The sequence below is a fragment of the Bison bison genome, unplaced genomic scaffold (assembly GCF_000754665.1).
Source record: "Bison bison bison isolate TAMUID 2011002044 unplaced genomic scaffold, Bison_UMD1.0 scf7180017864220, whole genome shotgun sequence".
NCBI classification, from domain to species: domain Eukaryota; kingdom Metazoa; phylum Chordata; class Mammalia; order Artiodactyla; family Bovidae; genus Bison; species Bison bison.
In genome coordinates this window covers 1,061,172-1,087,499 of record NW_011494792.1, presented here as the reverse complement: position 1 = coordinate 1,087,499, position 26,328 = coordinate 1,061,172, and the positions used below count along the sequence as shown (strand labels likewise).

General features: G+C 38.3%; 1 protein-coding gene across 1 annotated transcript in view; it reads right to left on the bottom strand.

Moving 5' to 3' along the window:
* Nucleotides 1-10,656: 10,656 nt before the first annotated feature.
* The window catches only part of LOC104992636, a 19,172-nt gene continuing 3,500 nt past the window's right edge, over nt 10,657-26,328 (bottom strand). The window contains 9 exon segments of the mRNA XM_010845580.1: nt 10,657-10,848; nt 11,479-11,579; nt 11,582-11,657; nt 13,413-13,524; nt 15,573-15,664; nt 15,938-16,003; nt 21,791-22,028; nt 24,569-24,707; nt 24,815-24,859. Of these exon segments, the coding sequence (XP_010843882.1) occupies nt 10,657-10,848; nt 11,479-11,579; nt 11,582-11,657; nt 13,413-13,524; nt 15,573-15,664; nt 15,938-16,003; nt 21,791-22,028; nt 24,569-24,707; nt 24,815-24,859 (1,061 nt within the window).

The following is a 26,328-nucleotide window of genomic DNA, read 5'->3' as shown; positions in this document are numbered from 1 at the left end:
ATGTAAAGTTTAAAAATAAAATAAAATTAGAGGAAAAAAAAAAAAAAAAAAAAAAAAAAAAAAAAAAAAAAAAAAAAAAAAAAAAAAAAAAAAAAAAAAAAAAAAACTCAAAATCAAAAAAGCTAAGATCATGGCATCTGGTCCCATCACTTACATGGCAAATAGAAGGGGAAAAGGTGGAAGCAGTGACAGATTTCCTCTTTCTGGGCTCTAAAATCACTGTGGATGGTGACTGAAGCCACGAAATTAGAAGACGATTGCTTCTTGGCAGGAAAGCTCTGACAAACCTAGACAGTGTGTTAAAAGCAAAAACATCACTTAGCCGACAGAGGTCTGTATAGTCAAGGCTATGCTCTTTCCATTAGTCATGTACACATGTAAGAGCTGGACAGACAATAAAGAAGACAGAGTGCTGAAGAACTGATGTTTTCGAACTGTGCTGGTGTAGAAGACTCTTGAGAGTCCCTGGGGCACCAAGGAGTTCAAAGCCAGTCAACCTTAAAGGAAATCAACCCCATATACTCTTCAGAAGGACTGATGCTGAAGCTGAAGCTCCAATACATTGGCCACCTAATGTGAATAGCTGACTCACTGGATAAGACCCTAATGCTGGGGAAGATTGAAGGCAGAAGAAAAAGAGGCTGACAGAGGATAAGAATTGGTTGAATAGCATCACCAATTCAAAGGGCATGGACTTGGGCAAATTCTAGGAGATGGTAAGGGACAGGGATGTCTGGCGTGCTGCAGTCTATGGCGTCAGTAACAGTCAGACATGACCTGGTAACTGAAGAACAGCAACAGTTTTATACAAGTTGTAGAATTTTTTTTTCTGTTTTGGGAAAAATGCCTTGGTAAGTTGAAACAGACTACAGAGAATATGTAGATAACCGTGGGTAGAATGGATGTATTAACAATATTAATTCTTCCAGTCAATAAATATGAAATATGCTCGTTTTGTCTGTTTTAAACATTTCCTACATGAGTGTCTTGAATGTTTCCATGCATAGATCTTTCAACACCTTGCTTTAATTTATTTAAGTATTTTATTTTTTAATGCAAAGGTAAATGTGATTATTTGTATTTCTGTAATGTGTTTTGCTGTGTGGATAGGTAACTGAGTTTTATATATTCAAATACAGTATACAAAATGCATGCTATTTTTTCCAGAATAGACAATTTTCCCCTAAATATAACAATTTTTTATCTGGGCAGTTTTATATCTGTATCTTTCAAAACTCTGCAATCCCCTGGGTATATACTAGGAGAAATCTATAATTCCTTAGTCCTTGCCTTCGTATCAGCACCACAGAGCATTCAGTATGGATGAGGCTTTGGATTACCTTAGACAAGTCAGTCTCCTGGTTGGGTGCCATGGACTAATGCTTGTGTTCTCCCAAGATTCATATGTTGAAACCCTAATCCCCAAAGTGATGATTTTAGATGGTGGGACCATTGGAAAATAATTAGGTCATGAGTTCAGAACCCACATGAAGGCAGAGCCCACATGAATGGGATTAGGGCTCTTGTGAAAGCCCTAGTTCACTGTATGCTGTGAGAGCAGCATCAAAAATTCATTGAAATTTTATGCTGCATACAAAAAAAGTGTTTCATTGAGCAATAACAAAGGCCTGCTGGATGCAAAGAATGGACAGCAGTGAAGAGCACACATGTGGACTTTATGAATTAGGAATTATATTTTAACAGAAAAACAGAAATGAGGTGAATTTCAAAGTTAAATGTTGCACCACAACTGGGACACGTGCCGAGAGGGAAAAGCACAGAATGTCCTATGTCCACATAACAAGGAGACCTGAGCTGTGTCAGAGTCAGGAAACGCTGTTTGGAGGAACTGGTTTTTACTGAGATCTGAAAGATGTCGAGGAGGTAATCATATAAGAGAGAGAGGGTGTTCCAGGGAGAAGAAGGCGTTTATAAAGAGCTTTAGCCGTATGTAAGAATATAGAGTGAGAAGAACCGACATGCCAGGATTGAGCCTTCAAGGAATTTAATTTGCTTGGTAAAACTTATGCTAACTGGACAATGAATACAAGGTGGAATATGATCAGTTCTGTGAAAGAGACAAGAATCAAGTTTGGCAGAGCATAGGAGATATTTCCATGCGGGGTAATTCCGTAAAGATTCACTTAAACCTAGGAAACCTGGTTTCTATTGCTACTTTTGCGTCGAGTTTCATAAGTTTTGATAAGTGACATAATCATTTTTGGATTTACTTATATATTCTTAATATGGGAGGATTGCCTAGATAATGTCCAAGGTTTCTTACTTTTCTGAATATCCAATGAATCCCACTGATTATTATCTGGGGAAAAAAAAAAAAAAACCCTTTACATACCAAGTGTAATATCTGAAATAAATTATATAAAAAGCATTGAAAATAATGCTATTTTTCTTTTATCAGTTTTTTTTTCTTTGTTTATTAAATTTAAATTTATTTATTTTAATTGGAGGCTAATTACTTTAAAAATATATTTTCCAGATAAAATGGCAAGTATTTAAATAATACATGAAAATTTAAATAGGCATACATTACTAATGGATTCCCTCATTTATTTAATTAACATATCTATTCATATCACCTCACATATCTCCTTTCAAGATCTTTTTGGTGAGGACTTTTAAGTTTTACTCTCTTACATGTGTGGTAACTGACCTCAGTCATGTCCAACTCTTTGTGACCCCATGGACTATATAGCCCGTCAGGCTCCTCTATCCATGGAGATTCTCCAGGGAAGAATGTTAAGGTGGGTTGCCATGCCCTCCTCCAGGAGATCTTCCTGACCCAGGGGTTCAACCCTTTATTCTTTATGTAATGTCCTTATATTCCTTTGTCTTTGGAAATTTTCTTTGCTCTCAACTCTACTTTATCTAATATTAACATATGCTTTTATCCTTTTATTTTCCAAATATCCATGCCATTATTGAGTTTCTTGGGCTTTCCAGGTGGCTCAGACAGTAAGGAATCCACTTGCCTTGTGAAGACCTGGATTCAATGCCTGGGTTGGGAAGATCCCCTGGAGGAAGACATGGAAATCCGTATTCTTGCCTGGAGAATTCCGTGGACAGAGGAACCTGGTGGCCTCTATTCCATGGGTCACACAGAGTCAGGCACAGCTTAACAACTAAAGCACCACCTGGTGTTACTTCACATTTATTCCTTGGGAGGAACAGCCCTACTCAGGCTGCCTTCTGAGGCTAGATTGGAGGTAGGAATGCTGGGCCTGGCTTGTCTTCTCTTAGGTGCTGCTGTGTTGCTCTTCCATTCTTCAGGCCCTAATCTAGTTCACCTTCTTCTTGCCAACTATACAAGGTCTCCTTTAGTGGTCTCTTCTTTTTTCAAGAACAGACAGAGGAGTGGGCACAAAGAGATCAATGTCATCTTGTCTGAACCAGAAGCCCAAGGTGTGTTTTATAACCTAGGGAAGAGATTTCATGGAGGGAAGTTGAGGAGGAAAGTGGAAAGGAGTCCTCAGTAGGCTGGAGATGAAATTCGTGGGGTCCCTTTCTTTAGAAGTCATCAGAAGCTGAGAATGTATTTTTTCTAGGTGATATGTATATTCAGCTCTGAGTGAGTACACTTTCTGTTTGAGCAAACTGTAAGTCTGTATTTTTTCATTAATTTTCTTTACAATTGCATATATATGATGATGTCCATATGACATTTTATTCATTCTTCTAGGCCATTGCTCCGCTTTTATTATGACTTGAGATTAAACCCTGAAAATGAGATATCTATTGTAGAGTTTCGATAATTTACCAGTAGATGAATTGATGGCTTAACAAAAGAACTAAAGATGATTACTTAATTGAGCTCACAAAATTTTATATATGCATATGAAGAGAGTTATTCATATTTAATTATATTCCTGGCCCCTTGTGGTATTCTGAGCACTTTGATTGAAACTATATGTAAAAGAAATTACTTTATCATGATAAATAACTGTTAAAATTATGTGTGTACATTCATAATCCATTAGTCCAGTGGCCATAAAAATGAGTGTCCTCATCCCCTGGGGAAGAAAATATTACTATTTCCATTTCTATATCTATGTATCTCAGTGTCATTTAGTTTATATTTTGTGTATATTTTTTAAATGTCATAATATATTAGAATACCAACGCATGTATAATACTTTTACATAATATAATTACATCACTGACAGTGTGTTGAAAAATGGAAATACTTTGGAGATTAGTTCCTCAGGAATCAGAAAATTATCAAAATTTGCTGCATAAAATGTTACTTAATTTGGAGGAGTTTACCAACAATTTTTTATGAAACCAGTTCAACTGAAGAGAGGCAGAATGTTCAAAACATGCATATTTGCATGAGTTTGCATAGAGTCTCAAAGACGGAAACATTTTTTGAAGTTGGGTAGAAGACCATGAGACCTGCCTGGACAGGGGAAAACCTGAATCTTGAATGCAAGAAAGCATGTTTGCTCCCCTCAGTTTATTCTAAGTTGTTTTTCTCTAAATCACCTCCCTTTCTTCACCTTTATTCCCTAAACCCCATCCTCTGCTTTATTATTTCTTTTCCCAGAGTACAGATCACCTGTTAACATACAATATAATGTACTTGGATTCATGTTTATTGCAGATTATCTGTCTTCCCCCAGCTAGAATATCAGTTCCATGAGGTTAAGTGTCTACCAGCTTTGTGTATTGATGTAAACAAAGCACCTATAAGAGTTTCTGAGTCAAGGAGGAATTAAGTCAATAATAAATTGGTTAAATGACCAATAGCAGAGTACTGGCCAGGCGTATAGGTTTCAAAATTTGTGATTTTAATTAGCTATTGTAAATAAGCTGTTCTACAGTTAATCTTACAAGGTTAAGACATGTTTCTGTATCTATTATCAGCATAAACATAAACTACATTTAAAGAGGTTTTAAACCAAACATGATAGCCAAAATGCACATTTGAAAATAAAAAATCATACTAGTTTATTTGTTTTCGTTATCCAAAATATAATTATATTCCTTTTCAAAACCTTTTCCTTACACAGATGTGTGTACATATATGTTTATATATATAAATACAATTCCATCTAGTCAAAGCTATGGTTTTCCCAGTAGTCAGTATGGATGTGAGAGCTGGACCATAAGGAAACTGAGCACCAAGGAATTGATGCTTTTGAACTCAGTGTTGGAGAAGACTCTTAGGAGTCCCTAGGACTGCAGGGAGATCAAACCGGTCCATACTAAAGGAAATCAGCCTTGAATATTCATTGAAAGGACTGATACTGAAGCTGAAGCTCCAATACTTTGGCCACCTGATGCAAAGAATTGACTCATCAGAAAAGACCCTGGTACTGGGCAAGATTGATGGCAGGAAGAGAAGGTGATGGCAGAGGATGAGATGGTTGGATGGCATCACTGACTCGATGGGCATGAGTTTGAGCAAGCTCCAGGAGACAGTGGAGGACAGGGGAGCCTGATGTGCTACAGTCCGTGGGGTCTCAAACAGTTGGATATGACTGAGTGACTGAAGTAAATTGAAGGTATGCATATGTGTTATGTCCATAACATAATGATTATATGATCATTATATTATAGAAATCATTACATAAGTCACATTGACAAATATGCTATTTCAGTTTCAGGTATCAATATACATAGATAATATTGACATATAATGTTATTTTGGTTTCAGGTGTACAACATAATTATTTGATATATATTGCAAAATGATCACCGCAATAAGTCTGGTGAACATCCCTCATTAGAAATAGTTACAATTTTCTCCTTGTGATGAAAACTTTATGATCTCTTAGCAGTGTTCAAATAGGCAATAAGTATATTCACTTTTTGACTTAGTGCAGTTAAATGAGACAAGTGGAGCTAAGTCTTAGAATCAAAGAATCATGTTGAAACAGTTGAGTAGAATCAAACTTCTCAGTGCCAACTCATATAGAGCTTTCTTGAAAAATCCACCCCTGATTAGGCCCACCTGGCTCCCATCACACATGGTATGGTGTGCAGGCACAGATCAGTGTTTAAGGCTTATGGTGTCTTTTCCAATTGCCCATGCATTTCTTTCTCGACATCTTTCGGTGCTTCATCTGTCTCCTGTCTTCATTATCCAAAGAGGTTATAATTATGGCAGTAGACGTCCAAGTAGCTAGACTCGCAATTGCTGCCCACTGGGCATTTTGGAAAGAGGCTGGGAAGGAGTCCTTCCAGGATTAGCGTTTTACTTTCAAGGGATTAAAAGAGTCCATCAATACAAATATGTCTCAGGAGTAAACACTGTTTAATTATTTATTTGATTAGGGATTAGCTGACCGTCAGCTGAGAGTAAGGCAATGAAGGGTTAATAAACAAGGGAGGATTCAGGCAAAAGGAATGAGAAACTCTTGGAGAGAGTGGGCACATGATTAAGGAGACCATTACTTCTATTAGGTTTAGGTTTCAGGTTCTGTTTAGGCTGGCTCTCTGAGAAGGCAATGGCACCCACTCCAGTACTCTTGCCTGGAAAATCCCATGGACGGAGGACCCTGGAAGGCTGCAATACATGGGGTCACTGAGGGTCGGACATGACTGCACGATTTCACTTTCACTTTTCACTTTTATGCATTGGAGAAGGAAATGGCACCCCACTCCAGTGTTCTTGCCTGGAGAATCCCAGGGATGGAGAGCCTGGTGAGCTGCCGTCTATGGGATCACACAGAGTTGGACACGACTGAAGTGACTTAGCAGGAGCAGCAGCAGGCTGGGTCTGTAAAGGTATGGGTTGTTTCCATTTGATTTCCATTCATCCTCTATGCTTTACAATATATGTCTTATTAATTGCTAAGAGTGACTAGTGACTTACTGCTTGTTATCACTGGATAGTCCTGCTTTGGTTCTGGTATTCCATAGGGTCTAGCAGAGGCACCTTAGAGTACTTATTTCTTTCATTTGCTGCAGAACCTTAACATTTTTTGGTGATTTCTGGTTCTAAGTTGATGAAATACAGGAAAATAGAGCTCAGGTGCTTTTGGATAAAACCTTAATTTATCTCCCCCCTTTTCTCTGACTTTTCAGTCATTTATTGACTCAACTAGTCCCATGTTGCTGGATGCCTTTTTTGGCTCTTCTGTCTGCCTCATTCCTTGCATGTGGTCAAGGTCTATTTCATTTCCTGTATCTCTCACATGCTTTGTGTCTTTTTACTTGGCAGAGCCCTCTTTGATTTTTAGTGTCATAATATTCCCAGCTCTTGCTGGTCTTTTTCTTTTTCTCTACCAGCCCCACAGCCACCACTCCTCAATCCACATTAAAGTTTCTCTTATCTAATTCTGGACATAGTGCTCTCTTGGACTGAATGTTCTTGGTTTCCTGTTGCATTGTAGAATAAAGACAAACTCTCCATTTTGCAATATATGATTCTCCCTAATGCATAAAAATCCATACAAGTATTTCCCCATTCTAACCCTACAATAATATATGCAGTATATCATGGGAGCATAACCATGAGAGATACAACATGAATGGTATAAAATTATCAATTCTTGTGTTTTTGTCAGACTTGATTATTCAATGATACCTTATAATGCTATACATATTAATATCTCAGTTGCCTTGATGTAGGATGTCAGAGATCCTTACTTCATAAGATGATCCTAAATGAATTGACAGATATACTGTTTTCCTATTTTTGCACATCAATATCCCATCAACTTTTCAAAACTCCATCATAAAGCTATCCCATTTGTGTCATGGTATGACACACTCAGATGGATCCTAGCTTTACTTCAATCTACTGTACCCCGTGGTGGCATCACATCTTATTCTTCTTCACGCTACCATGCAATATAGCAATTTGTGTGTTTATATCACCCTCTCCTTCTCCACAACTTGCGGACCTGCTTTGGGAAAAGAGAGATTTTTTTAAACCTCAGTTTAAGTCCTCATTCTATCCATGACATGTGATTTACTAATCTATAAAGTCAGTGAACTTCAAAGGTTCTTAATTTGTTTGTTTCCTTTCGGGAACCACTGCTACTGTTCTTGACATAATAGGGCCATTTCTTCAAATGTAATCTTACATGGAAATCTGTAAAAGAGGGGAAAATCAAAGCTTTCTGGATGGCAAGGGAGTGGTTGTTAAATCCTGTCCAAATATCCCTGCTTTGGCTATTCCTGACTGACTCTATAGTATATCTATGGTTCTGTTCAATATTTTCTGAAATCTATAGTATTCACTTTATATGTCACAGTCAAGCAAGGAGTGTGCTCTGAATGTCACCATGTCTGTTGTTGATCTAAAGTCCTAAATTTATGCTTGAAATAAATTTTATAAGAGACAAAAACATGAGGATGTGTGTGGTCTATTGGTGTGTGTGTGTATTTCCTCCAATGGCATTGTCCCCCTTACTGCCAAATTTTCCCACTAATAAATACCATCCTCTCTGCTGGAAATATCGAGACACTGAACAAAAGAAAGTTAAGCAAGTAACAAAATAGAATTAGATGTTTAGGGCAGTAAATGACTTAGAAAGTGCTTACAAGGTTTTTTCATGGAAAGGGAACATGAGACATTCGCTTTTAGGATATTAAAAAATATATATACATTTGAGTCCTTAAAAATAAAGTGTTCTAACAGCATTTCATGCTTCACTACCCAAGTCCTAGACTCACTTTCCCTTTGCTGCTTTTCCTTCCTTCTGTCTTTCTCTGCTTCTCTCTTATTCATCCCCCTTTCCCTTCTACCTTTTATTTCCCATTTTCTTTACCACGAATTACTGCTAAAGCCCTAAAGATGCTGCAAAACCAGCCTCTTCTTAGGAAGAGCCACCATCTTCCTAGTGACTGACTTCTAGGTCACTGACTTCTTAGGAGAGACAGTCAAGTGACTGGCCTCATCCCAGTTTTTTTGGAGGCTGTTGAACAAGCTGAGCATCCCTAATCCAGTCACATTGCTCCAGTCTCCATAGAGACTCAGTCTATTTGGAGAATTTTATAATTCAGGTACCTACTAGGGCATGTTTGTAAGGCCAAATAATTAATGGCAAGGATAGTTACTCTAAAAGGAAGACAGAATGTTATCTCACTTTTCAGATAAATGTGTTTTTGAATCCAGCATTCTGATCTACTCAGTGTCTACGTGACCAGTTGGACAATTGTCCAGAGGCCTCAGGCGGGGCACAGATGCACACAAGTATATCTGCCCTTCAATTGTTCAGAGTGTTTATAAGACATGGGGTTCCTGTAGGTCACTTAGTAGGCAATTCACTGTGGGCTGCTTAATTTTCTGCAGATGGTGCTTGCAGAGTGAGGGAAACAGGGAGGCTATGGAGAATACTGCAGGTGGGGAGCTGTGGTTGCAGAACATTTCCCCTGATTAAAAAGGAAACTAAGAATTTGGGGATCCCCAACTTGTGAATGTCCTGGAAAATCACCAGGATACCCCTCAAGAGAAACACTTGTCAGTCAGGGGGAATTTAAGATCAGTTCATCTGGACCAAGAGAAGGCTACAAGGGCACCTTGTACGTCAGTGATGTCAGAACTTTCCCATCTCATTACCATCTTCCCTGTTTCAACATGGCCCAAGGAATGAAGATCCAGAGAGGGAGAGAGAAGGAACGTTGCAGAAATGGATACATCTGCACTTCCTGGTAGGTCCCCTGGGCCTCAGCAGGGGAGAGGGAGACACTGAATAGGCTGAATATGAGATGGAGCTGACACTTGACTGACCTGGACTTGTGAAACCCAGAGTGATAGAGTGTATGGAATGGCTACAAGGTGATGCAGGAAATGAGGATGCAGTGGAGTGTGGGTGACGACAGCCACTGCAGGAGGATGAGCCGGTTCACCTTTGTATCTGCTATAGTCTCAGCCTTTGTGTCCCAGGAAATTTCATATGATAAAATCCTGATTCCCGTGGTTATGACATCCATAGGTGGGGCCTCTGTGAGGTGATGGAGTTGTAAGGATGAAGCCTCTTCAATGAGATGAGTGTATTTATGTATAAGAGACACACAGAGCTTCCGAGCCTTCCCCCCATGTGAGGATACAGTAAGAAGTTTGTGACCAGAAAGAACCCTGCATGACCCCGCTGTGGAAATCCATTTCCATTGTTTTTAAGCCTGTGATATTTTGTTATAACATCCCAGAAAGACTAAGACAGCATCCTAACAATCTTTACACATTTCAGTAAACCTCATGCTATTTACACAAAAGTGCAAAGCACTTATCTTGTCTGGTGTAACACTGTGATAGTTGGCTGACAGTTTGTGGCTGGGTTTCATAAAGAATCCTGAGATTCAGCCTTCTTGGTAGCATGACCAGAACCATGAACAGTTGTCTAATTCTTTGATTCTAATAACTTGACCCAGAGTAATTGGCTGTGATTCTTACATAATCTCTTAATGGTCTTCGTTGTAATGCCAGCTTCTGCTATTTGTGACTAATTTTAATAGGAGCTTCATTCTCTCAATTGTAGGGGTGGATTTTCTTTTGATTTACTCTTAACTGAAGATAAGCAATGTTAACAAATTGCCCTCTTAGATTTGACATCTCTAAAGCATCTGTGTTTATTTTTTTAAGAGGAGACCCATTACAGAGCATGCATTAAAAAGCTGTAAATATCAAGTAGCCCGCTATGGGGGCTTATTATGACCATCTCAGAGCTGGATGGGATGGATGTGGATTTAGCAAGTTTTGCGGATTCGGCACGTCAGGATCTTGATGTACATGTCAACTTTACGTGAATCCCTGCTCAGGCAGTGGAACAGGTTATAAAATTCAGAAAGACGCCTATCTTCATCACTGGACGTCAGGGATGGGAGTCCTGACCAGGTAATGCGAGCCTTGTGCATCGTCTGTAAGACTGGAACGATAATCTAAATACCCAAATGATAGTGACTTCTTATGTGTTTTATTAGTATTTGCTTATCTTTTTTTCTTCTAATTATCAAATAAAGATTTGGGGAAGACATATGAATATAAAACTCTCTAGATATGGATTTTGCAGCCAGCCTATGAGAAAACTATTAGAAATCTAAAAACTAGAAACGCAACTCAAGTTTAGTTTTAACTTTCTCTTTTCTTCCTTCCCACTCTCATCTGTTGATTTGAGGAGAACAGAGAAAGAAGACAAGTGGAACTTCAATAGCAGATGTCCTGGGATACTTGGAAGAAAAATGCTGATCTTGGAAAGTCTGTTCTCTAGTACTATTACTCTTGAAAACATTTCAACCACCAGTGCCCAGGAAAAGGCAAGCTTTTGGTGGAATTGTGTGCAATGCAGGGAAGGCTGCATGTGTCAAAAGTTGCAGTGAAATTCTGACTCCTTTACAGTAGAATCTATCACTATGAATGTCTAGGCTCCTGCTTTATGTAGTAGCCGTCTAGCATATAGAAGTCATGAATCTTTTTTTACAAAACGAGATACTTACAAACTCCTTACGCATTACAGTGGTCACCTCTTTCATTCATGAGCAAAGAATGAAAGCCCTCTGCAGGATGCTCACCTTCCTGAATTGACTCTCTATGAATGCTTGAAGTTTCTCTGACATGTTCTTATTCTCCATAGCACTTGATAGGAAAGCCTCTGAAACATTTTTATACTCCAAAGCTTCGTGACTAGATGATACAGAGGTTTATTCCAGGAGTACAGTAACACGAGAGTCCACTTAATAAGGTCTTTATTCTAAGCAACCAGAAGAAACGGTCTCATTAAAAAAATCATAATTCAGTGGTTTTGGTAACATGTAATCTTTGCTCAGAGCAGCTGACCTAAAAAACTTTTGGTTATTCCTATGTGCATGCAGAGATTTTTGAAGGTAGTAAAAGTTGCAAAAGGATAAAATGTAAGCTATTCACACTTGGCAGAATTTTTTAAAAATCTAGGTTATTTTAGGAACTGATTCTTCTGATGTGTTCTAATTTATAACATGAAGAATTTTCTTTTTTCCTCCGAAATTCTACCACCACTCAGTTGAGTTCTTTTATGTTTGTATATTTGCGTGAGAGAATCTAAGTATTTCTGCAAGTCAATATGTGCTGCAGTGCCTGATCCAGGAAAGAGGGATTCCACCTGTGCCCACATCATTGTCACCCAGTGATTCATTCGTATTAATTAATCAGATGAGTCATTCGTATTGATTTTTGATTGATAATTTGTTTCATGATATTAAAACAAAGAGACAAGGAAGAAGACATGACATTCCTAAACAGGCTTCTCTCCTCAGCTGATCCCACACCAGCCCCCTGCTGACGTCAGAAGAGTTTGTTTTATTGACGTGTCTCTGGGCAGAAAATGATACAGCATTGTTTTTAGTAACAGCATCAGTGGGATTCACAATGGAGAGTTTTGCCCTCTAGTTCACTACTAATAGCAGAATTGAGCATGAAAATCCCAGGAGCTGAAGATCTCTAGTTAATATGCTTGATTTCTTTATAGCCATGAACTGTTTTACTGGTAAAGAACAGAGAACTGAATCGGATTAAATATAGTAATGCACATAATGTGCTGAGTAAAATGTAAGGCCATGTAGTAACTCTCAATAAACTTTAAATTTAAGCTTATTGAAAATCCCTCCTCTTCTTCCTCTTTGTCCTTTTTCCTTTACTTGTTCACCCTCATTACCAATGAGCTTAACGGGGAAAAAGAATGCTGGTATCATTAAGAAGGTTGTAGAGAGAGAAGTTAGTATTTTAAGGGGGGATGCATGTGAAAATGCTTTAAATAATGTTAGGAGGAAGGATAATGCAGGAAATCAGAAAGGAGAGACTATAACAGTGAAAATTTGGAGTTGCCATAAATGATTGAGGCTTGATATGTAAACTGTGTTGTCCTCTGAACAGAGGCAATTGTTGCGGCCATGAGAAGCAAAGCAATGTTTTATAGGCCATTGTGGGGGAGACTTACAACTTAAGAATAAAAGGTGACAGAGGAGTCGTTGAGAATGACGAATGAAGGAGGTGTCAGAGAAGTAGAAGCAGAATCAGGAGAGCTTTGAAAGGCAGATGCGAGGGCTCAGGTGGTGCAGTATAGGATTCCCAAGTAGGAGTCACTAGTAACAGGGAGTACTCAAAACTGGGGTGTGTTTCTTACATATTCATGAATTTTGCAATCTTATATTTTACACATGGAAGTTCCCATTCATTTCCTGTTTTCATACAGAATAATAGCTGCAATCCTGTGTCTAATGCATTGGTTAAACTAAAGTTGTCTGCATGGACAATTTATAGATCTGCTATTTATGTTGCTACTACAGATCTTTAGTCATCCCTTGATTTCGCTCATGCTTCATCAGCTACATAATATAGTTATTCTTCAATTGCTTACGGTTCTTCCACCTTTTTCTGCATGTACAGTTACCATAACCTCTAATAATCTGAAGTCTGGTAACCTACATACTGTCTCATTTGATCCGGTGAAAAACCCAGGTGAAAGAATTACGTTCATCTGGTGGGCTCTATCTCTTTCCTCGGGAGTATGGAAGAAATTGGTGTTGCAGCTCTTGGTGGCATTGATATAGTACTGTTTGCCCTGGGCATATTTTTCTTTCTTTCTGTCCATGCAGACAACTTTAGTTTAACCAATGCATTAGACACAGGATTGCAGCTATTATTCTGTATGAAAACAGGAAATGAATGGGAACTTCCATGTGTAAAATATAAGATTGCAAAATTCATGAATATGTAAGAAACACACCCCAGTTTTGATCAGGCAACTAGTGATCAGGCAATTAGTTAGGGTTGTTGGGCATTCAGTAGATGAACCCATTACCAGAACACTAACATGTTTGATAGACGTATATTTTTTTAACGGGGGGTGAGGGGCATCACAAAATTTGAAAGTCATTCTTTTCTTACTTTTCTATACATTGTCTCTATAAAAATGATTTTACATCTAACGTTACTAAATTCAGTCTTTTCCCTTCTCTGTTTTATTATTATTATTATTACTATTTGAACCAAATATAGTACATACGTACCAATATTTGGTGCTTCCCAGGGGACGGTAGTGGGAAAGAATATTCTTGCCAATGCAGGAGATATAACAAGACTCAGGTTTGATCCCAAGGTGAGGAGCATCCCTTGCAAGAGGGGACAGCAGCCTACCCCAGTATTCTTGCCTGGACAATCCTATGGACAGAGGAGCCTGCTGGGCTACAATCAGTAGGGTTGCCAATGTTGGACACAACTGAAGTGACTTAGAATGCATGCATGCACCTATATTTAACCACTTAATCTTTTGTTTACTTGGAAGAATTGGGAAAAAAATGGACAGTCAAAATGGAGGATGTAAGAAGGTCTAGTAAGTAAAAAGAACTACATGAATTTAATAGAAAACTTTATCACCGCCTTTTATTATCTGTCTGCTCTACTGTGTGCTCCTTGATTGACCTGAAAGAAATAACATACAACTTTCAAATACCTTCCTCAGAAAGAGAATAATTGTTTCCAATTGTAAACACCCCTTCTATTGTAGCTGGAAACCTATTCACTGCAAATCTTAAAACAATAATTTGTAGCTTTAAAAAACTCCCAGTATTCGCTTTTGTGACCGGGATTCAGCTTTGTTTAACATGTTCCATCCACCCAGTTCACTGCAGAGCAGTTCTCATTTATTGGCTATTTACTCTGAGCCTGGAGAAAAAAGCCCAGAGAGACACTGAAGGACCAAAAAAATCAACATGCTTCCTTTTCCCCAGTCCCACCTAAAAGTGCTTTGTGTCAGGTAGTATTATGGACTGAATGTGTATTCTTCAAGTTCATGTGTTAGAGACCTAACTGCCAAAGTACTGTGTTTTGAAAAGGGTTCCAACTTTTTGGGATCCCATGGTCTATAACCCACCAGACTCCTCTGTCCATGGGATTTCTCAGGCAAGAATACTGGAGTGCAGGGTAGAACCCAAGTCTCTCACACTGCAGACAGATTTTTTACGATCTGAGCCACCAGCGAAGCCCATTAAGGTTAAATGAGCTCTTAGGGTGGAACACTGGTTTAGTGTCTTCATGAAGCAAAACACCAGAGAATTCTCTTTGTGTCTCTGTGTCTCTGTGTCTTTTATTCTATCTCTCTTCCCCACGCCCCACCCTTTGGGAGGAGTCACAGAGAAGCCAGCCTGGGAAGAAAGAGTTCTTACCAGAACCTCACCTTGCTGGCACCCTGCAGACTCTGAGCAGACTCTGAGCAGCGAGGCCCTCTAGGAGTTTGCAATTTGTTTATTCTACATCGACTAATGCTTGCATTTTAGACACTGAAATGACAAGAAAAGTCCAGTTGATCTGTGTGGTTTACCATCACACTGGGGTAAGAGTAAACATGTGACTGACTGATCACCACTATTGAGTACAGAGAGAATACAAAGAGAATAAGGATACTATACCTTGGATCTGCTCACTCACCTTAGTAACCCCATGCATATCTTTGATACTTTCCCAAAAGTTTTAAAATGTCTTAAAATTTGTGTTTCACAGGAACCCTGTGAAATAGCCTTAATCTTCACTATGATCATCAAGTTGTGTTAATGAAGATGCAATGACTTGGAGAGGGCAAGTAATTTTCCCCAGGTCCCATTATTAGCAGATGCAGGTCACTGGGCACCAGTACATCTGTTCACTTCCTGATGTCACATCACACATGCCTGTGGGCTCTCGGTCTTCATCTGTGTAACTGGGACCACATGAGGAGCTGTGATGACTCTGCTTAAAGAGAAAAATATTTTATCTTTGACTACAAAACAGCAGTGACTCTAGAACATTGGTTTTTTATCCACTTCTTCTGCTCTGTCTATAAAACACTCACTGCTACAGTCTTTGACAATTATCAGTGTCGGGGCCTGGTTCTCCTGGCTAGACCTTCTTCTAGGCACCTTGACAGCTCTTCTACTTTTATGCATCTTCAATCCTCTCGTTACATTTGTTTCTTCAAGAAAATAGCAAATAAATCTCCAAATGGTAATATAAGAATATTACCTGGTCAGCACCCAAGACAACGTCATCGGCTCTGTGAACAAGGCCTGCCCTTTCCTGACTTTGACTCTTTAGGGACAAAATTTATCTGTCTGGTCAGGAGTACATCCTGACAACCCATGGGGCTTAGTTTTTGAACCCTCTCCAAACATCTCCTCTTTAACAGTAGAACTAGACCTTCATGCTTTCATGATGTATTGTAATATTTCAGAAATTATTCCTGGCCCTACCTTTGGCAAACAGAAGCATAAAATAATAGACACTTGCAAGCGTGATTTTAATATTACTTTTCCTGTCTGACCTTTGTAAGTAAGCAGAATTTAAGACTGAAGTAAGCAAGAATTGAGTTTGGACATGAGAACTGATAAAATAGAGATTTTATCCTCCTGAATGAGATCTGAACATGATTCTTTTTCCAATTTACCAGAAGAGTGATAATTTAATTAAGGATAAGATATCAGCATTTACTAGGTTTTCTCTGCTCTTAGTTAGTTTAAAGGGGCATGGTATACCTAAGAATAAAATGGTTATTTAAAATTAGGGGATGAAAATAAAAGAAGTGGTTCTCAAAAAGGAGACATATAAATTGGAGAAATTTGGGACTGTCTCTCTCATCAACTAAAGAGCTTATTGTGACAGGCAAGGATAATAGCTTATATAACATAGACATATTTGTGTGCATATATTTCTGTGCATGTATACATGTGCTATGCATAAATATATGCTTAATTCCTTCTTGGAACTTTAGACCTTATAAAATTCAATTTTATAAGAGGTGGTAAATATAGCAGAATACCCTAATTCCTAATGTAATTGATCATTTATTGGTAGATGACTATATGATTTTTTTCTGTTAAATTGTTATTCATGTGTTTGCTTTGGTAGCACATATATTAAAAAATTAGAATAATACTGAGAAGATTAGCATGGTCCCTGCCCAAGGATGACACACAAATTTGTGAAGCCTTCCATATTTTTCTGTAACAGCTTCGAGGGGTGGGACGGGAAGGATGGTGGGAAGGAGGTTCAAGAGCGAGGGGACATAGGTATTCCTATGGCTGACTCATGTTGATGTTTGGCTGAAAGCAGTACAGTATTGTAAATCAACACCCTTCAATTAACATCTATAAATTTAATGATTAAAACTGTTACTGGGGATCATATAACAGGTTCAGATATCCACTGTATGACTAAAGAGGATCTGACTGGAAACTGATGATGTCAATTATCATTGGTTAGTGATTCATTAACTTTATAGTTGAATGAGAAATGTAAACTAACAAACACTATCGTCTTGTTTCAGTGCCATAGCAGGCTATAATCCTTGTCTGCGTTCGCTTTTAGGTGGTGTAGTGCCCAAACTTTGAAACTGAGGCTGTTCCCAGAAGCACACAGTCGTGAGTCCTGCCCAGGGTTTTTGTTCCTGATGCTGGAGGCTTCTGTTCACTGGTCACTAGGTCAAAATTTTCTCTCCTTTCTCTGGGTCTATCACGTGCACAAGTCTTTATATTTTGGTTTTCTAATTTGATTCTCTTATTCTTTTGATCAGACTACCAAGTCCCTTGATGATTTCTTTTTCAGACCCTTTTGTGCTTTGATCTTTCTGATGCTCATTAGTGTATTTGCTTCCATGTCTACCTTTCTGAGTAGTTTTCAGCATCTACATAAACCCTACCCTATTCTCTTACTGTCTGGATTTTGGCATTTAGCATCAGCGTATTTTTATGAACTTTACTTTCCTTCTGGTGCGGTTTCTGGTACACAGTTTAAGCTGGTTGGCTTACATCTGGCTTGTTCGTGTTGTCTCCAAACAATTAGAGAACTCTGTTTTCTTTCTAGGCAATACTGTCCCTTGTTTTGATACCATTACTAATTTTCTATGATTTCACTTCCTTCCTCATAAGCTTTGTCTTTCTCAATCTACTGTAACTTGAGTACTATGTATCTCTATGTTGGTATTACTATTTTATTTTATTTTGTTAACTTTAATTGGAGGCTAATTCCTTTACAATATTGTATTTGTTTTGCCATACATTGACAGGAACCCACCATGAGTATACATGTGTTCCCCATCCTGAACACCCCTCTCACCTCCCTCCCCATCTCATCCCTCTGGGTCATCCCAGTGCACCAGCCCCAAGCATCCTGTATCATGCATCGAACTTGGACTGGAAATTCATTTCACATGTGATAATATACATGTTTCTATGCCATTCCCCCAAGTCATCCCACCCTCACCCTCTCCCACAGAGCCCAAAAGACTGTTCTATATATTTGTGTCTCTTTTGCTGTCTCGCATACAGGGTTATCGTTACCATCTTTCTATATTCCATATATATGCATTAGTATACTGTATTGGTATTTCTGGCTTATTTAACTCTGTATAATAGGCTCCAGTTTCATCTACCTCATTAGAACTGATTCAAATGTATTCTTTTTAATGGCTGAGTTAATATTGCCTTGTGTATATGTACCACTGTTTTCTTATCCATTCTGCTGATGGGCATCTAGGTTGCTTCCATGTCCTGGCTATTATAAACAGTGCTGCAATGAATATTGGGGTACACACGTCTCTTTCAATTCTGGTTCCCTCGGTGTGTATGCCCAGCAGTGGGATTGCTGGGACATATGGCAGTTCTATTTATAGTTTTTAAGGAATCTCCACCCTGTTCTCCCTAGTGGCTGTATTACTATTTTAAATAAATATCAACCTAGTATAGCAGAGAATTAAAGGGAATAAAATTACAACAGTATTAGGAATAATACATTCCCCCAAATTATAATCCAGTAATGCTCCCAGTTTTAAATGACTTTCTATCCATGTATTATTGAGGTCCCCTACTTTTCCTTACTAGGTGTTTCAATTTTGAAATAGAATGTAGAAACAATGGAGTGGAAATTCTGAAAATCACCTTGGATTTTAGATGTCTCAAGATTAAGTATGTAATTATTAGTTTTTTATAGTCAGTAAGGCTATTCTTAGCACATATAGCTCAGTGTAGGGTGATTGCTATTGAGTGAAGGGTGTATACTGTGAACTGCAATCACTAAACAGGATGCAATGCCAGAAAGACACGGGATTTTGTTGTGGAAGGAAAAACCTACAGTGTCTGTCATCTACAGTGTACTGGTCAGATTTTTCAAAACACTTTCTTTTCCTTTGATAATTTAATAATTTTGTTTTTTTTTTTTTATTTCTTTTCATCCTGAGTTGCATGAGTCTCTTATATATACTTGGATACAAAGCCCTTTCCAAATATGTGATTTGCAAATATTTCTTTTTCATTCCACAGGTTTCCACTTCATTTTACTGATGGCTTCTTTTACTATGCAGAAGGTTTTGAGTTTGATGTGGTCTCACTGGTTTATTTTTGCAGTTCTTGCCTTTGCTTTTGATGACTTTTGAGTTATCTGAGCTGCTTGTATTTTGGAAAGCAATCTTTTATCAGTTGTTTTATTTGCTATTATCTTCTCCCATTCTTAGCAAAAGACACAGACTGGCTGAATGGATACAAAAACAAGACCCATATATATGCTGTCTACAAGAGATGCACTTCAGTCCTAGAGACACATACAGACTGAAAGTGAGTGGATGGAAAAAGATATTCCATGCAAATGGAAATCAAAAGAAAACCATATTGGCAATTCTCATATCAGAAAAAATAGACCTTAAAATCAAAACTATTATAAGAGATAAAGAAGGACACTACCAAATGATCAAGGGATCAGTCCAAGAAAAAGACATAACAATTTTAACTTTTTATGTACCCAATATAAGAGCACCTCAATACATAAGATAAACACTAACTGACACAAAAGGGGAAATTGATTATAACACAAAAATAGTTGGCATGTTAACACCACACCTATACCAGTGGACAGATCAACAGAACAGAAAATTAGTATGGAAATATAAGCCTAAAAGGAACTATTGGATCAAACAGACCTAATTGATATCTTCAGCACATTCCATCCAAATGCAGAAGAATACACTTTTTTCTCAAGTGCACATGGAACATTTTCCTCATCTTGGGCCACTAATCAAACTTCAGTAAATTAAGGAAATTGAAATTATATCAACCATTTTCTCTGACCACAACACTATAAGACTAGATATCATTTATAGAAAAAAAAAACTTTAAAGAACACAAACACATGGAGATTAAGCAACACATTTCTAAATAATAAACAGGTTACTGAAGAAATAAGGGAAATCAAAACATTCCTAGAAACAAAGAACAATGAAAACAGGATAATCTAAAACCTAGAGGATGCAACAAAAGCAGTTCTAAGAGGGAAGTTTATAGAAATACAAATCCTACCTCAAGAAACACATTGAATAGAAAACCTAACTTTACATATCTTTAACTCTTTTTAATTTGTCTTATCAAAGTCTTAAAGGTTTTCTATAAACCTTTCAACACCTTGCTTAAGTTTATTTCTAAGTGTTTTATCTTTTTTTGATGCAATAGTAAAGGTGATTTTTTTTCTTTATTCCACTTTCTGATAGTTTGTTGTTGATATATAGGTTGGCAACTGAGTTTCATATACTGAAATATAGTAAACATAATGGCTACATCTTTAAAGAATAGACATTTTCCCACAAATAAGACATATAGATGATCAAGAGGTATATGACAAGATGCTCAGCATCACTAATAATCAAAGGAAATGCAGATCAAAAGCACGAGAGATATTACCTCATACTTATTTGAATGGCTAGTCCAAAAATGTAAAAAATGACAAGTGTTATTGAGGATGTGGAGAAAAATGAGTGCTTATGCACTGTCGGTAGGGATGTATACCGGAGCAACTCCCATGGAAACATACTGCGGAGGTTCCTCAAGAAATTTAGAAGAGAACTGTTATGTGATGCATTATCCCACTTCTGGATATATAGTCAAAGGAAATGAAATCATTGTCTCAAAGAGAGATCTGTACTCCCGTGTTCATTGCCGCATTATTCACAGTAGCCTTGGTATAGGAACAACCTGAGTATCTTTCAACATGTGAATGGATTAAAACAATATGATGTGACATATATAAGTAAATATTATTTAGCCATTAGAAAAAGAAAGAAATCCTTTCATTTGTGGCAACATGAATGAAACTGGAGGGCATTACCCTAAATAAGCTAAGTCAGAGAAAGACAAATACCATATGATCTCAATTATAAAGAATCTCAAAATAAATAATCTCTGAGAGAGTGGACATCATCGAGTGGCCTACCGACTCAACGGACATGAGTTTGAGTAAGCTCTGGGAGTCGGAGATGGACAGGTAAGCCTGGAGTTCAGTCCATGGTGTCCCAAAGAGTCGGACACCACTGAATGACTGACTCAACTGAAGAGAGTGGAACTTACCTTTGTTCTCCTCAAAAAGCAAAAATTAAACAAGTGTGGTGATAGTATTGTTACTTAACAGAAAGGGAAACTCGTTTCAATACATGCATAAATGGGGGTGGACAAGATGACGGAGGGGTAGGTGGAAGTGGGGTACACCTCTCTCCACCAATGCATCAAGAACGTCTAAAGACGCAGCCATTCCCACAGAAGACCAGGTGAATCCTGGCAGGACTCCCTGACTACTGAGAAGGAACATCCGGATCCATACAGAACTTGGTAGGACAAAGGAAAGAAGGGACAAGGAGGAAGGGGAAAGAAGGAGGAGAGCAAAGGGGAACAGCTTGCACCTGGGGGAGAGGGAGCTGAAGCACGGGGGAGAGATACCCGCGTCCATGGCCATCCACTGGGACGGGGGAGGCATTTGAAGCTGTTGGGAAGTGAACTCACTAATCTGTGACAGTCTGAACAGAGAGAGAACCACATAGACAAGCCATGCTGCAGCCTCTCATACCTTGGACAGGGTTGTAAGTCCACTGGTGTCCACGGAAGCTGGGAGCTGGAAGCTGGAGCCATGGGGATTGTGGAATGATCCCAGGGTGAGGACTCCTGTTGACCCTGGGGAGTCAGCCTGATGGGATGGGATGGAGGAAATCTGATGCATGGAATGCTTCTTATGGAAACCCAGGAGGCCATAAAAGTAGGGTTCCACTGCCTGTGGAGTAGAGCTATCTCTTTCTGTATGCTGGTACCTATAGGGTGAGCAATAGAGAAAGAATTCAGTGAGGGTGGTCCTTGAGTGCCTGATGCACTAAGCACTGGAGAATTTTGAATGTGTATATACCCTACCTTACCCTATTCTCTGTCTAAAATTTGGGTTTTAACGTCATATTTTTATGAACTTAAATTTCTTCTGGTAGAGTTTCTGGTTTACAAATTAAGCTAATTCCTCACAACTGGCTTATTCTGGTGTTTCAAGAAACTTTGAGAACCTTCGTTCCTCTCAAGGCAATACTGCCCTTTACTTTACTACCATTGCTGACTTCCCATACTTTGACTTGTTGCCTAATATATTCTATGTCTTTCTCTATTCACTATAACTTTAGTAGTATGTGTCCCTGTGTTGGTATTAATATTTATAGTAAATTATTAACGGATGCAGTAGAGATCCAAAAGGACTACAGTTACAACAGTAGTAATAAATTACCTCCAAATTATAATCCATTAATGCTCCCATTTAAAACTGATTTTCTATCTATATATTATTGAGATCTTTACTCATTTTCCTTACTAAGTGGCTCAATTTTGAAATGAAAATGTAGAAAACATTTTCATGAGTGGTAAACTCTGGAAATTACCTTCCTTTTGATATGCTTCATTGGTAAGTATGCAAATATTATTTTGTTGGTTTTTTTTCACCCCTCACTCCCCAACTGGGGCTGTTCTTAGTACACATTATAGCTCACTGTGAGGTGATTGCTATTCATTGGAGAATGTACACTGTGAACTGTAATTGTCAAACAAGTGAGTGGAGATGAAGAAAGAAATGCCAGGAAGGCATAGGCTTTTGTTGATCTAGAAGGAAAACCTTGCTGAGTCTCATGTACAGTCTAATCTTCAGATTTATGAAACTGTTACTTTGCTTATGCTCCATTAAAATTTTGAATTATTTGTGGTTTTTTGCCCTTGAGTTGTATGTCTCATGTATTTTTGGATGTTAAGCCCTTATCAAATATATGATTTGGAAATATCTTCTGTCAATCTCTAAATTGCCATTTGATTTGGCTGATGTTCCTTTGTTTGGAGTTTGATGTGGTCCCACTGGTTTATTTTTGCAGTTGTTGCCTTTGTTTTTCTTGTGAAACCAAAAAACTCATTGCAAAGCCTGATGGCAAGAAGATTAACACAATGTTTTCTTCTAGGGGTTTAATCACTTAAAGTCTTATGTTCAACTTTTTAATCCTCTTTAGTTGATTTTTGTGCATAGTAAAAGACGGGTACAGTTTCATTTTTTCATAGGACTATCCAGTTTTCCCAGTGCCATTTTTGACAAGCTTATCCTTTCCCCACTGGATATTCTTGGCTCCTTTTTCATAAGCTAACCGACAATATATGGGTGTACATTTCTTTCCAGCTTTGTTGTTCTGTTCTGTTAATCTATGTGTCTATTTTCATGCCAGAAGCAAATCATTCTGTTTTGATTACTATAGCTTTCTAATACAATTTGAAATCAGCAACCCTAGTCTCAAACTTTGTTCTTCTTTCCCAAGATCACTTTCACTCTTTGGTATTTTGTGATTTAATACAGCAGAATATGTTGGAGATGTCTCCGGGACTTGGAAACGGCGAACCTGAAAGAACAACACTTGTAGAGTCGCTGCAAGGACTGACAAGTTTATTTCTGCAGTCAAGCCTTTTTATAGGAGCAAGGAACAAAGAGTTTAGAGCATACAGCCAGCAGAACACGTACAAGGCCAGGATATGATCAGTAAAAGAGACTTCAAGGACCAGCGCATTCTTAACGACCCATGTATTTATCCATGACCCATTTTCTCAAGCAACGTCTTTAATGTTTAATTGTTAAATCTAGGTGCCAAGCATAACCAAAGGCAGGAAGTGTTCTTCAGCAATCAGTACACAATGCCTGGGTACTTCCAGCCCTTCGGAAGGGCCCATGGACCTTCTCCTTCAAGGCTATTTTGCACTGTGCCTCCCAACATATCCTCCTTTTGTTTTTAGTTTAAGCACAGCAGCTGTTAGTTGGACTTCGTCATAGGAGGCACGGAGTCTTGAGTAGAGACATCTGTATAGAATTGTGTAGTGCCATACCAGATAGGGTTCCTACTGTAACAGTAGATATTAGACTAAGAATACCAGCAATAATCCATCCTATTATGCACCTTGACCTCCTTAAGCCATATTTGAGCAAAACTGAGAGAAATACAGAGTCGGTCCATGGTTCTGTTAGGTTAACAGGAAGCCACAAATCAGATCTTTGCTTGACTATTGCAATGTTGACATAATGACATGAAATAGTATGGTTTAAACATGTATACAAGGCACATGCTGTACAGTTAACAATCTTAGCAGAAAGATCTATATCGAAGTTACCTACAATAAACATGTACGGGAGGTGCACACAAGATTGGATATAACCTGTACTATCATATAAAAGGTATAGTTTTGAGGTTTTTAAGGCTTTTGCAGTCCAATACACAATGGCAAAGTGCTCCAATGCAGCAGGAATCTTCCACACATGCCATTGCTCAGGTCCTATGGTAGGGGTTCAGACATTGACGTTTTCTCTTCAGCTTCTCTATGGTCATTGATGTGACCCTTCACGTCCGCTGCATCATCTGTCAGGGGAGTCTGGTCTTGAGGTCCTTCTCGGTAATGGACATGGCAAAGTGGAACCCAGATTTCTTCTCCATCTGCAATGACAAGACCATAACCTCTGCCTAGGAGTCATAAGATTCCTGGCAACCTTGATTAAACTGCTTCTACCATATTGGTGTGTTGGCTTCTAACAGTTTCTTACTGTTTTCATCTGCAAAATGTCTGTCTACATGAGTATCAGAACTATCTTTTAGTAAATTTAAAAAATTTAAGGAATAAAGAGTTAAAGATAATAACAATTGAGGGTTCATAGGATAAGAAGTGTATCTCCTCTTCCATATTCCCCCTTTCTGTTTTAACAAATGAATTTTAAGAGTACGATGGGTTCTTTCAATAACTGCTTGACCCTGGGATTGTAGGGTATCCCTTTGATGTGTGTTATATTGCATTCCATTAGAAATGAACGAAACGAGTGAAAGGTAAATGCAGGCCCATTATCTGTTTTTAAGACCGAAGGTATTCCCATAACAGGGATGGTGAGTAAAAGTGCGGAATGGCATGTTTGCTGGATTCTGAAGAGACAGGCGTTGCCTATATAAAACCTGAAAATGTATCAACTGAGACAAAAAGCAAAGAAAACTTTCCCAAGGAGCAATGAGTGAAGTCAGATTGCCAAAGGGAGTTAGGCTGTTGCCCACGAAGATTAACTCCTGAAACTGTGGTGTGTAAGTGCAGAGGAGCTCAGACGTCACAGGATTTAATGATATGTCTCGCTTCAGTGAGGGGAATATGGTATTTAGAGTGCAATCTTTTAGCATTGGTATGAAGATTAGTGTGTTTGTCCATAGCAGATGTAAAGATAGGAGCTATGAACTTATCAACAGCATCACTCCCTGCTGCCAGGGGGCCAGGTAAACCTGAATGAGCACATATATGTGCAATGAAGAAAGGTTCTGTATGTGATCGAATTAAGGCTTGAGTCTTTGAAAAGAGAATATATAATTCTTCATCTAGGTTGTATAAAAAGGCAATAACAAAATCGGGGGAAAAAGGAAGCAAGGTATTTGTAATCAGTATAGACATTGAAGGATGATGGTTGAAGAGACAAAAGAGCATATAAAGCATACAATTCAACTCTTTGTACTGAAGAATAGGTACTGGGTAATTTCTCTTTGATATCAGGGCCAACATTCCCAGTTATGCCTTTCTAGTTGCCATCAGTGAAATAGGTAGGTGCATTTGAAATAGGCTGGGAGGCAATGATATTAGTTACTATAAATTTAGTAAATTGTAGGAAGTCCCATAATTTTCCTTTCGGCAAATGGAATGAGATAACGTTCTGAAAGTCACTTAATGCTATTTGCATGGTCATGTTATACTGTAAGGCAATTTGTAATTCCTTTTTTGTCAAAGGGACATGTATTGCATATGGATCAAATCCAGTTAAGGTTTGTACACGGCTCCTTCCTGATACAATTAGCTGTCCTGTTTTCTCAATGTATGATATGATTTTCTTCGACTGCTTAGTATGTAGATATACCCATTCTATCGGGCTGTTTTGAGCTATGATTGCAGTAGGTGAATGTTTGGTGGGGAATATATATAAATAGATCGGTTGGGTATGGTCCAGCCGAGTTGAGAAAGATTGTTGAATGTGTTTTTCAACAAATTTTTAATTCTTCTTTTCGCTTTTTTTTGTTAGCTGTCTAGGACTAT